Here is a 17,704-nt window from a genome sequence, read left to right as displayed (position 1 = left end):
ATAATCAGACGTCAATAGTATAGCAGTGCAAACACGTAGTATAAAATATCTTAACAAAATGTACAATCAACATAGAACATCTTAATTAATACACCCTGAATTCAAGATTTGGACAAATATCTAATCATTCATAATATAGCTCTGAAAAACTCAATATACAATATACAATAATATCTATTAATACATATAACAATTTAAACCCGTATCATACAGTATGAAAATATCAAATTCACAGGAAAAATATTGTACACAACCCTGTTTCCATTAACATCACTGACTTTTAAAAGCAAGTATATAAAATTTGATTAAAGTTCATTTTCATTTCTTTGAAACAGAAGATAATACATTGAGTCCAAGGCTATTATGAACTTGAAACATATTTGAATACCAACTCCACTCAAAACAATGCCGGTCAGGTTACACTTTTCAAAAGCCTTACCAAAGTCAACATTGGCCACCATTTCAATTACAAAAACATTTCCAGGGACAGCTTAAACCGGAAAAATACAGGCATTCATTAAATAAACTCACAGAAAACCACTGCAGTCAGCCGTCCCTGGGACTGCAGCCCCAATACTAAACCTTGATATGTTTTTGAAAATAGGTTGGCACATTTGAAAACCAGCTACCTGTTGTCAAGACTAAGGCAAGCGGGAGGCAAAATCCCAACCTGCTGTCAATCATTCCTGAAATATCCCTTTGGAGGATCTGACCAGCGAGAAAAAGCTCATAGAGAAGACGAAAGGTAAAGAAGCACCTTACATTCAAGAGGACCGCTACCTTAAGCACATGCAAGAAAACCTGTTCAAAGAAGCCTTAAGTCTTCAGTGCTTCCACTGACTGTGTCATAGTCATGCATGAGAGAGCCCCTGTCTGGGCAAAGCATGCCACACCAACGTCGAGGACATAAGTGTCAGAGGTCAGCCAATAGTACCATGCTGAGCCACCAAATATATACTTTGTGTTCTGTGTAATCCAAAAGAGGTTATATTGTCTGCAAATCCGAAAGATGTCTTTACATTATATTTGTATATGTCGATATATATATACATAGCTATGTAGATATAGATATTGATATATATTTATAGATATATCTAAATTATTTAGTTTTCTTGTGTCTCTGCACCGAAAGCAGTTTTTTATAAGATTTCATAAAAATAGAAACTGTTCTAACAAGTACAGCAACAATAAAAATATGTCTTTCCAATCAAGCAGGCAGATATTTTTTAGTTCATAAAGGAAGGATTGATATTCACGCACCACAGAAAAAAATAAAATTTCCAAATTCCATGCAATCATTTTCACAAAGATACAAACTGGCTCTGGCCGCTCACTCTATAGGCTACATACACAGTTAAAAGATATCCAGATGGCTACAGCATGCAGGGGTGGTTTGGTTTAGAAGACAAACTTGGTTTATTGCTACACATAGACGTAGGATCAAGGAAGAGTCTCGAAAGTCTCGCATTATAGGGAAACAAACAGCAAACATGACTGATATGCAACACTGGCACCATGCACTTAAAGACACTGAGCCGTCAATCGACCAGGCCCAGAGAGTCAAAGGGTTTGTACCTCATGGTCCATCGACCAGGCCCAGAGAGTAAAAGGGTTTGTACCTCATGGTCCATCGACCAGGCCCAGAGAGTCAAAGGGTTTGTACCTCATGGTCCATCGACCAGGCCCAGAGAGTCAAAGGGTTTGTACCTCATGGTCCATCAACCAGGCCTAGTGTCAAATGGGTACTACCTCCATGGTCCATCAACCAGGTCCAGAGAGTCAAAGGGTTTGTACCTCATGGTCCATCGACCAGGCCCAGAGAGTCAAAGAGGATCTAGCTCATGGTCCATCGACCAGGCCCAGAGAGTCAAAGAGGATCTAGCTCATGGTCCATCGACCAGGCCCAGAGAGTCAAAGGGTTTCTACCTCAACATCGACCAGGCCCAGAGAGTCAAAGGGTTTCTACCTCATCATCGACCAGGCCCAGAGAGTCAAAGTGTTTATACCTCATGTTCCATCAACCAGGCCCAGAGTCAAAGGGGTTCTATCTTATGGTCCATCGACCAGGCCCAGAGAGTCAAAGAGGTTCTACCTTATGGTCCATTGACCAGGCACAGAGAGTCAAAGGGGTTTCTAACTCATGATCCATTGGCCAGGCCAAACGATTCAAAAGGTTGCCACCTCATCATCGACCAGGCCCAGAGAGCCAAAGAGTTTGTACCTCATCATCAACGAGGCCCAGAGACTCAAAGGGTTTCTAGCTCACCATCGACCAGGCCCAGAGAGTCAAACGGGTTCTATAACTCATGGTCCATTGGTCAGGCCCAGAGAGTCAAAGGGTTTCTACCTCATGTGGCATTACAGTCCAGAGGAATGTGCCACTAGATATTGATCTATAGGAATGTGGTATCCCGTTTTTAAAGGCATTACTCTGTTGGCTTGGCAAGTGGATAGCCTATTTCCCATCCTCAGGTATACACATATGCCATAATTACATTTTAGAATGGACTCATCTCTTAATGAATGCAGAAATCATTTGAAAGGGTATTTGTCGCTGCAAAAAACTCATTTTAAATCACTATAAGGCATCAGCACTGATTTGGTTTGACACTGAGAATATTGACAATAATATGCTACACCTTCAATACTGTGTAGTATTGTGTTTCTGCATACAGGGGAGTCCATGCTGAAATCTGGGAACATCAATGGCCTTTGAAACGGTCCCAGACCGAGCGGTGTCTTAAATACTACTACTACGAGACATCTACGCTGCGCCCCTGCAGGCAGGCAGTGCTGAAACGCTGTGGGTTGGGTGGGGGGGGAGAGATCTGAAAATTAGTCAGATTTTCAGCCCTGGTATGAGACACTAACCTGACTCCGCCAGATGGATTGATTCGCATTTGCTCAGCATATCCATGTGGGAGCCTTCCGTTGGAGAACTTTTGGGAAGGGGTGAAAATACTGGTTAGCTGATTGGATAAACCATCTGTCCTTCACCACCTATGTTGCTGATAGACGGGCCAAATCAACCAATCCGATCAACGGAAGCCGCCGTGTTGTTTTTAGACTTAACAGTCGCTTCTCGTTGCGTCACACCTTAACCCACCTCAAAAACAGCGCTGATTGGCTGGTAATTTAGCGACCGGCTACAAATTTTCTCCATCGCAGGTTACCAGACTGATGCGAATAAATACAATGGAGCTCGCAAGATCAGGATGGTCTCACGAGGCTAATGAGACACAGCCCGAAGAACCAAGAACCAATAACCAAGAACCAAGCACCTAGCACCAAGGCCTCCTTTAGACAAAGGCTCTTTCTTCTTCTTCTCCTTTCGAGCGTCCCACCACAACCCCGTCACAGAGTCTGCGTGGGCGTAGGTGCGCATGCGTGCGAGGATCACACCTTTGCGGCGGGTGCAGAGGGCAGGTATCGGGTGCTGCTGGTGGAGGTGGTTGGCATGGCCGCGCCGGGGATAGGCGTCCTAATGGCGGCGTAGGTGGCCACCTTGGGGGCGGGGCTCAAGCGGGTGCACACATTGCTGCGGGCGAAGTGGCTTGAGCGCCGCTCGCCGTGCCGCGGTGGCTGGCTCCCGGACACTCCTCTCCTTTGGCTCCGCCCTTCCAGGAAGTAGGTAAGCATCTGACCCTTGCCCTTCACGCTGACCTGTCCTCGGCACACAAAGTCATAGTGATCCGTGAGGATGCGGTACACGTCCTCTGTCACCTGGAGATAAAAAGGAAAGGTATGGAAATATATAAGCGTGTGTAACTTTTTGAAGCCCCCCACATACACTGGGCTCAAATTTAGAGTGCAAAAACTTGTCTTCCCAGCGGAGGCATGCTAAGTGCCACGCAGAGGTATGCAATAAAGCCCATTTATATCAGCTGTAAAAAATAGCTGTAAAGAAATTGCTGTAAAAAATACATCGACCCCACACCGAAAGAAAATGCACCCCCTCCACAGAGCTCTGAAGCCCGGCGTTGCTGTGTGTAACTGTAGTATCTTGGAGCGGGATGAATGTGGAAGCGCTCTAAAGTTTCCGCTCTTTGCCAGAGCTTTGGTGTGTTGAGGCAGTAATGCCAGAAGAAGAAGAAGAAGAAGAAGAAGAAGAAGAAGAGGCACTTTGACTTGTAGGGTGTCGAGGGGGGTACCTGTATCTTGCCCTGGACTCCGGTGCTGTCCATGCGGCTGGCCACATTGACCGTGTTCCCCCAGATGTCGTACTGTGGTCTTCTGGCTCCGATCACGCCCGCCACCACCGGGCCCGCGTTGATACCTGCAGGGGTCAACAGAGCAGGATCGTCACGAGATTTACACCGCTCTTTAGATAAGGATAGAGTGTATACGTATAGTGAGTATAATAGGCTTATGTGAATTAATATAGAGTGCTAATGATATTTACCTCATCATGGAGTGAATAAGAAATGAGAATCAAGAATGAACACGCATTCTGAGTTGGAACCATCTAATACGCACACTGATGATCTACTGTATATCTATCCCCTGATCTGCCCTTAAATACTGCAAAACGAGTAGAATCCATAGAATATAATAGACAAACAGAGGAACGACAAAGTAAGGGGACTAAACTCAAAGAGACACCACACACACACACACACACACACACACACACACAAAGACAAACACACACACAAAGACAAACACACACACATACACATACAACCCCCCCGCCCCCCCCGCCCCCCCCACACACACACACAGGCACACAGGTTGGGAGTGTGCAGACAGGATGGCAGTGTGTACTCCAGGCAGCAGTGTGACTCCCTCCCCCGAGTCTCAGGCTGCTCACAGGATACCCGACACAATAGGACTCAGAAACCTGAGGTCTCGCTGTGATGCGCTTCCTGTCAGAACACGCTCTGTGATGCGTTTCCTGCCCTCACAGCTTCACCTCACTTACTGGCAGTGATGTATGTGATGGACGTGAGCTTTTTCTGGAACACTGGCAGATCAGACGCACCCGGGGGGAGGGGCAGGGTGGTTGAATAGGGCGGGGCTAGACTTGCTAGACGTGTGAGACGTGCGTCTGCGGTGGACGTGTTTCTGCTCACCTACTCTCAGGACAAAGTCGTTGTAGGACTGGTAGTTGATGGCATCCAGGACGTCAAACATCTCGATGGCGAAGTCTGACACAGTGCACAGGTGTGACGCGATGGACTTCTTAGCCTGCCCATCAGAATAGAGTGTGTGTTTTTGTGTGTGTGTGTGTGTGTGCACACACACGCACAAGCGTGCATGCACACATATACACACACACGCACACACACACACACACACACACACACACACACACACACACACACACACACACACACACACACACACACACACACACACACACACACACACACACACACACACAGGACAACATAGAGACACACACATGCAGGAACAAGCAATAAAAGACACCATTTAGTATTATTCATCATTAAGGGTGAGAAAGAAGAGAAGGCACATTCTATCATTCTTTATTAGTGAGAATTTCTACAATGACTTCCTTCCCATTCAAAGCCCACTGACAGACTGTTGGGTTTGCATAAAGACTCTGTCGCGTAGAAAGGACCCTTTTGTTTGTCAGCTTTGCAAGATTTAAAGAATCTTTCTGAACGCTATGCCAGGCCATATAATCCCCCTCAGCGCTGTAGGCACATACAGGAACATCCTGAAGAAAAGCTATTAAAAGAAGGTACAAAGCTGTGCGTATTTAAAACTTTAAGTAGGTTAAATGGTAAAAACGTACGTGCATAGTCAGACGTACACAAACACACACACACACACACACACACTCTTAAATTGCATGGGCTGAAAGGGCACCTTGGCGCCGGTGGTAGGAACCAGCCCCACGGCGGCCATGTAGGTGCTGCCGATCGTCTTGATTTTCTCGATGTCCCTGTAGCACTCTTTATCCATCAGCTGGGGAGAGGAGGAGGGGCACACAGGTATATTACATATACATGCATACATTTTCTTTACTAGTATTGATTGAAAGAAAACCATTCCCCACTGGATTCCGTGAAAAATATCCTTTGAGATTATTGTATTCAGTCAATTTCACGACGGATCTAATGTTTATACGTTAAGAAAGTTAACAGCTCTTAACAATATTCATTGTTTTCTGTGAATCACAGGATAATGCTTTTCAAGAAACCTGAAATGTAAATTAGGTATTTTATGTTTTCAATCCCTAGTAATCCCACCGGTTTGTCAGCATGAACAAGCTACTCATTTCAACTTGTTAAAAAAAAAAAATGATAAACCCTCAAGACATAGCCATCAGATCAGGCTTTGCAGAAAAGAGCCCGGAGGTATTAATGCAATCACTTTAATCACCATAATGGAGACAACTGCTTCTTCACCTCATCAAAGTCAGCTATAATCTCGTTGAGCAGGCGGAGACACTCCACTCCCATGTTGTTGCCGTCCAGCTCGATGTAGAAATCGTTGAAGTTGGCGATGGACGCAAACAGCACGCCGACTTGCGCGTACGACTGGTAGTACAGGTCCTGGGGAAAAAACGGCAGACACCTCACTGTCACAGAAGCTGTGCACAAGATGGAAGAATTACCAGTACGCCCGAGGGAGGTGCAGTTATTTTGCTATCGTTTAATCATATTCTTCTGGTTGAGAGTTTAATTACAATGCCATTGGCAAAATAGATTTTGTGGGATTGATTTGTATTTTTGTTTTATATGTCCAAAATTTGCCTGTCCTAAAAAGTGATCTTCTTTGGTGAGAAGACTTTAGGATGGTAGGTAGGCGGCCAGTAGTGATGTCCAAGTACAGTTTTGTTTGTAGCACAGTGTGAAAGGGGGTTCTGAAGGGACCCCGTGGAATTAAATCAACATGTTAGCTGTGAAAGAAAGGCTCCATGTAGAACCAGTCCGCAGTATCAATACAGTGTCCACCAATGTGACCTTTCGCCCAGAGGAAAACTAAGGGGGGGAGCTATACATTCACATAGTTCTGAAGGTTCCCCAGCATGCTGGGAACACACTTCCTGGCTGCAGTGTTTACAAAACAAAAATGTCCTCAGGAGGGACTACACACTTCCTGATTTGCAGGGCCAAAGGAAGGTTGACTTAATCACTTCCTTGGATGGGGTGGTGGTGGTGGGGGGGGGGGGGGATCAAGAAATCTCTTGGTCCATCCAACCCAGACTTCAAAACGATTAGCTGCAGATCTGCTGCAGTGGGGGGTCTGTTTTCTCTGTTTTGTTACGTTTATTTACCTACAAGGCCGACATAGCACCAAACAACAGTTTGTCTGCCAGCCAGGCAGAGATAGGGTAAATCACAGCTTGAATGTCTGTTGGCAGCTTATGACGTCAAAACAGAGTCAATATAAGTATCGACTAAATGCTGCTTCAGAAATGCCTACATCTAAAGCTACCTATATTGAAATCAGATACAGGTCATTTAGGAGCAGGTAGGGGTCAAATATATAGCTCAAAGACACTACAGGCAATTGGGGATTGACCCTGGGACCTATCGATTTACCTTTTAAATACGGTGAGAAATTGAACTTAATCTGATCATATGGCTATACCTATGCAATCAATAACTTAACATATGTATCGGTATCTAATAATGTATGTAAATTGGCATAATTACCATTTTATGCCCTATATCCTACCACTTCTTGTGTTGTATCGGTTTTAATCACTAAATACTTGGTTGTTTACGGGCATGGTTTGAGGGCCGCACTCTGGATGTATTAGTCACAACTAATAGGAAACAAGTGGATTCAAATGTTTGTTTCACACTCAAAACATCAGTGCGGCTACTTTCAAATTTGACATTTGACAGTGGTTAAAAAGACCAGTGTAGTTTCATCGCCAGTGATCCACGTTGGTGACAGGGTGTCCAATAGTGATGTGTGTTGGTATCTGGTTCACACAGAGCGCTCACCATGTTCCTGGGGTTGGACATGAGGAAGTGCTGGGCCACGTGGGCCGGCAGCAGGTTGAACAGGATCCTCTTGTTGTCCAGTTTCACCTTCTCCATGTCTCCCCGCTCCTCCTCAGCCTGCTCAGACGAGAGGGGAACTGCGGTCAGCTTCGCCAGCAGTCACAAAACACAGAGGCCACAGAGGCGTTGTCGTACGGAGAAAAACAGGTGTTGCTCGTAGCTCTCGTAATCGATTTGCTTCTTTATTTACCAGGGTACCGCTAGTAGACTCAATAAGTGAAGATAAGTCTACTACCCGTGCAATAGCTCCTTGACAAGTGTTATGAGTGACACCTGTGTTTACAATACGAAGACCCCCGGTGAAAAGGGTCGATAACATAATAATAATAATAATAATAATAAGTATGAATGGGAGTTGCGAAATTGTGAGGCTGTGATATTAAAAGCTCTATACACAAGTGAATAGAATATTATATAGGTATGTATATATATATATATATATATATATATATATATATATATATATATATATATATATATATATATATATATATATATATATACATACATACATACATACATACATACATACATACATACATACATACATACATACATACATACATACATACCTATCTATATCTATATAGTATATTGCATGTATATGTATTGTATACAACCTAATTGGAATGCAGATGTAATTGCATATCTTGATCACTAGATGGGGTCGATTGCTTACCAACATGACCTAGCCGCAGACACATGTGTTTACAATACCAAGACCCCCGGTGAAAAGGGACGATAACATAATAATAATAAGTATGAATGGGAGTTGCGAATTTGTGAGGCTGTGATATTAAAAGCTCTATACACAAGTGAATAGAATATTATATATGTATGTATTTATATATATATATACATACATACATACATACATACATACATACATACATACATACATACATACATACATACATACATACATACATACATACATACATACATACATACATACATACATACATACATATCTATATCTATATAGTATATTGCATGTATATGTATTGTATACAACCTAATTGGAATGCAGATGTAATTGCATATCTTGATCACTAGATGGGGTCGATTGCTTACCAACATGACCTAGCCGCAGACACATCAGCTGGATCTGCCTGATTGTTAAGAGTATGATTTACAGTGCATGGCTCAAGTCTGCATGCCCCCATTTATGTAGAGATCATGTGAATTTACACACAAATTCACAATGGCCAAACACACACACACACACACACACACACACACACACACACACACACACACACACACACACACACACATACACCCCTGCACAAACACACACACATGCAAGCACACACACACACACTCACACAAGCACACACACATAAACATACCTATATGTCTTCAATAGTATATAATGTGAATATCAAAAGCCGTATACACACAGTACACACCTGAGTGACCCAGAGATAGTCCAGTCGTAGCTTCAGATCCAGCTGCCGGGAGTGTAATGTCAGAGCTCCAGTAAACAGCAGGACAGCGAGAACTGGATCATAGCCCCTGGTGTGAAGAAAGCCTCCCCTGGAACACACACACACACACACACACACACACACACACACACACACACACACACACACACACACACACACACACACACACACACACACACACACACACACACACACACACACACACATATAAATAAACACAAATTGAAACGCACACACACACATGCATGCACATTAACACACACACATTACCACACACAAGTATCCCATCTCACACACACACATCAATGCCTCAGCTCTGCCACCCACACAGAGCACAAATTAAAACTCCAAGACGCACACACGTGCACTATATTATTCACCATTTCAAACGGAACATTCCACATGACCCACGCTTACCCCACGGCTTGCCGATAGCCGCTAGTCTCCATGACAACTGTGTAGCTGGTGGAGAGTAGGAGGAGCAAGACGATCTTGGGTACCGAGGAGACCCGGAGGTAAGGGACGATGGTGAGGCTGGCGGCCACACAGGACAAGAGGGTGTACGGAACGTTGGGACACGCCCCTTCCACCGCAGTACCGTTCCACGAGCCCAGGAGTGTCGCGTCCGTGGCAAAGAACTCAAAGAACGAGGTCCGGTTGACGCTCCCCCTTAGCCAAGGGACGCAGACCACCTGAACCACATGAAAAAAGCATATGCAACAACGTGAGCCGCACGTCTCGTCATCGTAGTCAGCTGGACCGCAAATCAGGCAGAGATACTTTACAGAGACAGAGATAGAGAGAAAAGAGCAAGAGAGGGTGAGAGAGAGGGTGAGAGAGAGAGAGAGAGAGAGAGAGAGAGAGAGAGAGAGAGAGAGAGAGAGAGAGAGAGAGAGAGAGCGAGAGAGAGAGCATGACAGAGACACAAAAAGGTACAACAGTGGTTATCCTTACCACACAGGCCTGGGTTATGGAGAAGGTGAGTAGGACCAGGAAGACGCAGACTACCGTGCGGATCTGGATGGTGAGGCAGCCAGGCTGACACTAGAGCCAGGATCAAATCATGAGGTAAGGGGTTCGATGGAAGGGATCTATTACAGAATGTTGATCACGTAATATGATATAATATGTATCAACCATTAAATCAGAAAACACCATTAGCACAGACTCTTTAACAACACCAAAGAATTGATCATGCTAGCGATCCTAGCGAGGGTGGGACATTCTGCGTTCAGAGTCAGGCCATGTCACGTGACTCCATCGCCTCACCCACCCACCCCCGCATCCACCCAGCCTCCTGTAATATGAGGTAATTGAAGTAAAGAAAATGAAGGGGATTGAAAATTTGAGTGCGGGACAATGCGTAGGAGGGAATCATAATTCACTAGGATTGATTTTTTTCATTAATTCAGCATAATGCTAAGGATCTCAGGCCAAACCACTGCTATTACTGGATGGAAAGCCCTGTCTGCCCACTCAACTTTTTGCATGCTTGGGGAAGTAGGCAGCATATAATATAGGTTAGTAACCAGGTAACAAGGCAAATATATCTGGTCCTACCTGAATACTGGTCAGGTGCAGGTACATCACACAGGTCACATGGAAACACACACACAGCAGCAGCAACAGCAGGACCAGCATCCCCCTGCAGGGAGAACATAGACATTGCTTCTTCATTTCTCCCCATGCTACCGTACCTTTAAATGCTCCCACTGTAGTCAGTTGTTGCACTCCATTTAAAACCACATGAAGTGTGCGTATGTGTGTGTGTTTGTGTGTGTGTGTCTGTGTGTGTGTGTGTGTGTGTGTGTGTGTGTGTGTGTGCATGTGTGCGTGTGCGTGCATGCTTTTATGTGCGCTTATTTTTGTGTCTTCATATGGTATGTGTACGTGTGCATTTTTGCGTCTATGCACAAAGATATGTCGTCTACGTACTGTGGCACCATGAGTAGATAGATGAGGCCGAACAGAGTGGAGAGCACCAGAGACAGGACCACGGCGCTGACGAAATGGTCGTCGGACACCTGGTGATACTGAGGGAAGCAGGGCGGAGAGAGAGAGAGAAGGAGAGGGAGAGAGAAAGCGAGAACAAACAAGGTAAACAAAAAAAGTTTGGTTCTTGAGCAAGTATGAATGAGCCTATAAAATGTATTTGAGGTGAGCACACAGACAGGCACACACACAGGCAAACACACACACACACACACACACACACACACACACACACACACACACACACACACACACACACACACACACACAGACACACACAAACACACAAACACACAAACACTGTCGGTGGTATTAAGGATGGTCGTGACTTGCGTCTGACCCCCCCACTCCCACAGAGAGCCTTGCCAGTTTAGCGTTGGCATGGTTTCAAACATTTCCAACACACTGCACCTGGAATTTCCCCTCAAAGACATCAAAAATGTACATTTTAATGTATCCACGCAAAGGAGTCTCTTGAGAGGCACAGACACACACGGACACACACACATACACACCAACACACACTATGCACACACACTCACACAATGACACATTGAGGCCTACAAACACACACACACACACACACACACACACACACACACACACACACACACACACACAGAAACACAGACACCTAGAGACACACTCATACACATAGTCAATCACACCCACACGTGCACACAGGCGCACGCGCCCACAACGATCTTTTTTATCCTCCCCAGTTCTGTCTTCTTGGTGTCTTCTTCTTCCCACGCACACAGAGGAGAAAGATATCACGTGTGATGCTCTTACGCTCCCAAATCATTAGCTGCACCCCCTCCTGAGATCGTGGGTGGAATCCTCATATACACACACACAGGCATGCACACACACACACACATACACACACATGCACACACGCAGACAACAGGCATGGGAGAAAGAGAAAGCAGAGAGAATGAGAGAAAAAGTGAGAGCTGGTGAAGGGTGTGCATGTGTGTGCAAGAGAAAAAGGGAGAGAGAGAGAGAGGGAGAGAGAGAGGTGGGGAATATTCTCAGGGATATCCAGGGACTAGTGGAAAGTATCAACCGTGTCTCCTCCTCACATGATCTCTCACTTTAATGTCCCTTTAAACAGACCTCCCTGCCATAACTTCTCCCATCGCAATGTCCCCGGAACACATGTTCCCACATCATTGACCAGTCAGCTTAAACCATCGGCCCTTGATTCCATCAATATAATCTCCTGCATCACAAAGATTTGGACAGTGCCAAGAAAATACTGAACTACCACCCCCTTAGTGCTCAGCGACTCATCCAACTGAAAATACGAGTCTACCCAAATGCCCCACTTCACCATAAACAGCTGCCTCTTCCCCGCTGCAGCACTCACATCATCGTCTTCCATCCAGATAGATGGCACTGCACTTGGGGCATCAGGTCTGTCTTTGGATGGAATTATAAGTTGTCTTCGTTAATTTGAATAGTATTTAATATAATAGAATGGAAAATAAATGTTATTTAATTGAATTAATTTAACAAAATAAAATATTTTTTAACTTTTTATTCGCATTCACAACCCCATAATCTGTAACCAAACATGTCGGTTTGCAATTTATCGAATGGTCTTTTGTTGTGTCTTGTGTTGTGTGTGTTAATGCCAGCGTCCTTCTCACCCGTCGTTCCCGGTCCGGGTTCCGGTACTCCAGCGTCAGGTATCTGAGCTCCAGGGTATCCGAGTCCGTCTGCCGGGCCTCGATGAGCCGTCCGATGAAGCGGTTGACCCGGGAGCCCGGGGCGGGCTGCACGGGGCAGGCCGAGATGGACGTCCGGCTCCTCAGCTTCTCCGACGCTGTGCGCATCGCCCGCCGCTATGGAGGGGGTGGTTTGGGGTCAGAGACGGACACACCGGTCATGAGACCGATATATACAGGCTAGCATGCAGGGAACATGCTAGCCTGTATAAGGTGGCGAGCTGAAGTTACTTCCCTCCAGAGATGTCAACAAGGGCGAGATGACGTTGAGGTGAAGGCTGAGCTTCTAAATACAGCAGCGCACACTGAGGTAGATCAACCATGAACCCACCTAACAATATCCTGGTGATTCAAATCGTTTAACAAAACCGCATGACTCAACAGATTATGCCATGAAGTGCTGTATTAATCCTACATGCCACACTGCATTCTGGTCTTCGCGCCGACAAGTAGAGGTTTGCTAGCAGTAGCATTAGCTCAGCCCCCTCAAAATCATGTAGTTCTAACATCCGGCTGAGCTGAAACAGCTAGGCGGTATACAGCTAGCCCAGGCTATTTGTGGTGGTAGTCAGATCTAAGGATGCCGCGAACAATCACACCCTACTGTGACTCAAGGTTGAGTCATCGTAGTTAAAAACAATCGCCCGCATGAAATAATACACAGCTACCACACGCACGCACACACACACACACACACACACACACACACACACACACACACACACACACACACACACACACACACACACACACACACACACACACACACACACACACACACACACACACACACACACACACACACACACACACACAGACACACACACACTTACACACAATATTCATTGCACAAGCTTACTTTTGGACAAGCAGTTGTAAAGGCATTATGCTGAGAGATGATGACATACAGATTACTGTCGCTGCATATCAGGTTCGGCGTTTGTGTGTGTGTGTTTGTGTGTGTGTGTGTGTTTGCGTGGGTGTATGTGTGTGTGTGTCAAAGATTAGGAGGCCAAGCTGGATTAACTCCATCAGCCCTGGACATACAAGCCCATTAAAAGGATATTTACTATGCAGCCTACCAAACACTAATACCTATTATGTACAGTAGAATAATATTAACCATGTGCACATGCCGGGCATATTACTCACCCAGACCCACACTCAAACATAAGCACACACCAACACACACACACACACACACACACACACACACACACACACACACACACACACACACACACACACACAGACACACACGCACACAAACCTTGTCGTCGTCATCACACGTCATGGCGTTGGAAAAGGGGATCTCCGCCTTGAACATCTTCCTGCAGTGCATGAGCTGCACCAGCAGGTAACACACCGTCTTGAACTTCATCCTTTTGGCTGGCTTAATGTCGGACAGGATCAGACCTGGAAAGATCTGGAGAGGGAACGCATGGTCACACGGGACGGACAAACCCCTCCCAAGTTAGTCGATGAATTGAATGTAAACGACACATCAGTAACAGGTCAGTTGATAGTTTGCGGTGGAATGCGGATTATGAGCTTTAGCATGCAATCAGGCCTTGATATCCACACAAGGGCCAAAAGCGGGTTTATGAAGAAAGACATATAGGGTCCCTCTGTGTGTGTGCGGTGTGCGGTGTGTGCGTGTGTGTGTGTGTGTGTGTGTGTGTGTGTGTGTGTGTGTGTGTGTGTGTGTGTGTGTGTGTGTGTGTGTGTGTGTTTGAATTTCTGTCATGCACAGTGCGAGAGCCGTTCCAGCCGAGTGCAGATGTGAAGTCAGCGTGAGATAGTGAGACAGGACGTGCGTGTCGGCCTAACCCCTGCCTGTCCACATCACAGAGTCAACGTTGGCACACGCCACTGACATGGGTCGCATCTGAGCTCTACACTTTCTGACACCGACCGGAGGAGGATGACACACAAATAAGGAAACGAGCAGGGAGACGGATGGAGGAACGCACAGGAGCAAGAAAGAAATTAGAGAAGAAAATATCATAAGACAATTATAATAATAATACAAATAATAAACAAAAAAATAAATGACAGAAAGACTGAAAGAAAGAAAGAAATTGTTGTTGTTTTTTTGAACAAGGATACAAACAATGGAAAGAAAGAAAGAAAGAAAGAAAGAAAGAAAGAAAGAAAGAAAGAAAGAAAGAAAGAAAGAAAGAAAGAAAGAAAGAAAGAAAGAAAGAAAGAAAGAAAGAAAGAAAGAAAGAAAGAAAGAAAGAAAGAAAGAAAGAAAGAAAAAAATTTAAAAAGGAAGGAAGATTGATAGAAAGACAGAAAGATAGAAAGAAAGAAAACAGAACGACAGAAAGAAGGGAGAAAGAAAGAAAGTGTATGCAAAGTAAAATAAATTAAGCGAAGAAGCAAACAAAGAAGTATAACGAGAAAGAAAGGACGAAAGATGGAACAAAGGAATGAAATAAAGAAAGACAAGAGAGCCGAGAGCAATGATCTCAGAGGGGCTGACCTTGCGCCTGTGAGAAGGAACGATGAAGAAGGTCTCAATGTGGTGTTTCTGGAGGAAGGCATGGCGCTCGTTTCCGAGGCCTGGCTCTACCTCGTAGTCTCCGTTCAGGCACTCCAGCGTGGTCCTGGTGATGTGCACCTTGCTGAGAGCCACAAGAAAAACACACGATGGAAACAATCATGCTCATGCTAAAACCTTTGTCCTTTTTCTATTACTGCTCCCTGAGCTATGGTTATAACTTTTGTATCTTCTGGGGATATATGTCAATACGTTTTGTGATTGAACTATGGCAAAGCGAATCAATTGTCCCATGGAAAGGCATTGCTAAGAAACTCTTCAGTCAGGTGTCTTCTCTTGTCAGTTGTACCTGTTGAATACAAGGCAGGTATCTAGAATACTATGGATACTACCAGAAACGTATTCAAATCACATGACACAAAAAACATAAGATTGGCTTTTGCCCATACAGATTCATACGCACGCGACACGTAGCTCATGAGATGCTTTGCTATACGCTGATGATATCAATTTGCATGTGGAATCATCTAGTCAGTGCATGCGGATGAATGGTACCGCAGCGGCACTACTGACCCAGGCAGACCGCCCGCCTCCATCATGTTGGCCAGCGTCACATCGTTGGACCACACGTCGTACTGCCACTTCCTCAGGCCCAGCACGCCGCAGAGCACCCGGCCTGTGTGCAGACCCACTCGCATGTTCAGGTCCACCTCGGTGGCCTCCACCACCGACCTGCAGGAGGAACAGAGCCTTTGGCTTCACCGGTGCAGCTGAAGTCGCCATGACATTACAATGCCGTGAATTAAAGAGCGTGCCCAGGGCTTTTCATCTGATAAAATATTAGTGTTCAAAATTAGAAAGTAAAGAGCCAGGAATCTCACAATCTGGACCGGAAACCAGCAACAGCTAGGGGCAGAGCTACTTTCCTTTATTGTTACGGAGATATTCTACTAAGGAAAACTAATTTGCGTGTGTGGATGAGGCTTTCAGAAGGGGATTTGAAAACATATATTTCGCCAGTGGCCGGTGTACATGGTGTTGAATAAAACCTTTACAAGAAAATGTATACAGGTAATACAGACGCTTTTACGTTTACTTCAAAAAAAAAGCTAGCTGCATGCTAACAGCATATCCAGCATTGCATTCACTGTTACTCAAAGAGAATCAAAGCCAGTAACACTGCAAACACTGTGAATCTATGTAGGGGATCCACAGTGGGAGATAGGGGGCATTTATTTTGAAGGAGTCCAAGTGCCTCTCCTGTGGACCGACAAATGTAATATTCTGAGGCAGGTCGGTTGTTCCTCCGGGGCGCGATGGCCTGAGCCCGCTGAGCCAGTGGTAGGAGGAGCCGCTGATGCGTATCATCGCTGTACCTGACAAGGTGGATGGCTAAATATAGCTCTCAGCTTGTATAATAAGGCTGTTTTCATGCTGGTGTTATTATGCCTCCACCAACACCAAACAGTTTGCTTGTCACGCTTTTACTTTGAATGGCGACAGAGCCATTTTTGAGATCATCACACCCCACGGCTAATCTGTGCATGCGTGTCTGTGTTTCAGTGTGTGTGGTGTGCATATGTGTGTGTTTGTGTGTGTATGTGCGTTTGTGTTTGTGCTATACAATGGCTGGAAGGAAATAAGTGGGACTTTTAAAAAAGCCTTCCTCTCCAGTAAATCACTATATAGAGCTTCTCGTCAACACTGGGAAGCGTGCCACTTCAGACAAGAGAGAGAGAGAGAGAGAGAGAGAGAGAGAGAGAGAGAGAGAGAGAGAGAGAGAGAGAGAGAGAGAGAGAGAGAGAGAGAGAGAGAGAGGTAGCAATACTGGAGGTTAAGAAATCGAGAGCACTGAAATATGTCACAGTGGTAAGGAAAGAAATGGAGGAAGGAATAGAGAGAGAAAGAGAGAGGACAAGAGGCAGGAGGGTAAATGAAACCACAGACACAGACACGCTCGCATGCATACACACGCATGCACATGCAGACACACTCACACTCATACACATACAGACACCCACACACACATGTGTG

At 45.2% G+C, this 17,704-nt stretch overlaps 1 protein-coding gene across 1 annotated transcript in view; it reads right to left on the bottom strand.

The window, feature by feature from the left end:
* Positions 1 to 2,858: 2,858 nt before the first annotated feature.
* The window catches only part of adcy1a (adenylate cyclase 1a), a 28,489-nt gene continuing 13,643 nt past the window's right edge, over positions 2,859 to 17,704 (bottom strand). The window contains exons 6-20 of the mRNA XM_056604109.1: positions 16,244 to 16,402; positions 15,653 to 15,794; positions 14,435 to 14,590; positions 13,087 to 13,281; positions 11,375 to 11,472; positions 11,000 to 11,084; positions 10,394 to 10,483; positions 9,857 to 10,131; positions 9,401 to 9,527; positions 7,929 to 8,045; positions 6,378 to 6,524; positions 5,836 to 5,934; positions 5,073 to 5,187; positions 4,152 to 4,276; positions 2,859 to 3,723 (exon numbers count right to left, since the gene is read on the bottom strand). Of these exons, the coding sequence (XP_056460084.1) occupies positions 3,397 to 3,723; positions 4,152 to 4,276; positions 5,073 to 5,187; positions 5,836 to 5,934; positions 6,378 to 6,524; positions 7,929 to 8,045; positions 9,401 to 9,527; positions 9,857 to 10,131; positions 10,394 to 10,483; positions 11,000 to 11,084; positions 11,375 to 11,472; positions 13,087 to 13,281; positions 14,435 to 14,590; positions 15,653 to 15,794; positions 16,244 to 16,402 (2,257 nt within the window). The 3' untranslated portion in view covers positions 2,859 to 3,396. The remainder of the gene's footprint in view (positions 3,724 to 4,151; positions 4,277 to 5,072; positions 5,188 to 5,835; positions 5,935 to 6,377; positions 6,525 to 7,928; positions 8,046 to 9,400; positions 9,528 to 9,856; positions 10,132 to 10,393; positions 10,484 to 10,999; positions 11,085 to 11,374; positions 11,473 to 13,086; positions 13,282 to 14,434; positions 14,591 to 15,652; positions 15,795 to 16,243; positions 16,403 to 17,704) is intronic.

Source organism: Gadus chalcogrammus, chromosome 12 (assembly GCF_026213295.1).
Source record: "Gadus chalcogrammus isolate NIFS_2021 chromosome 12, NIFS_Gcha_1.0, whole genome shotgun sequence".
NCBI classification, from domain to species: Eukaryota; Metazoa; Chordata; class Actinopteri; order Gadiformes; family Gadidae; genus Gadus; species Gadus chalcogrammus.
The sequence above is the reverse complement of the archived record's forward strand: the minus strand, read 5'-3'. Positions and strand labels throughout refer to the sequence as shown.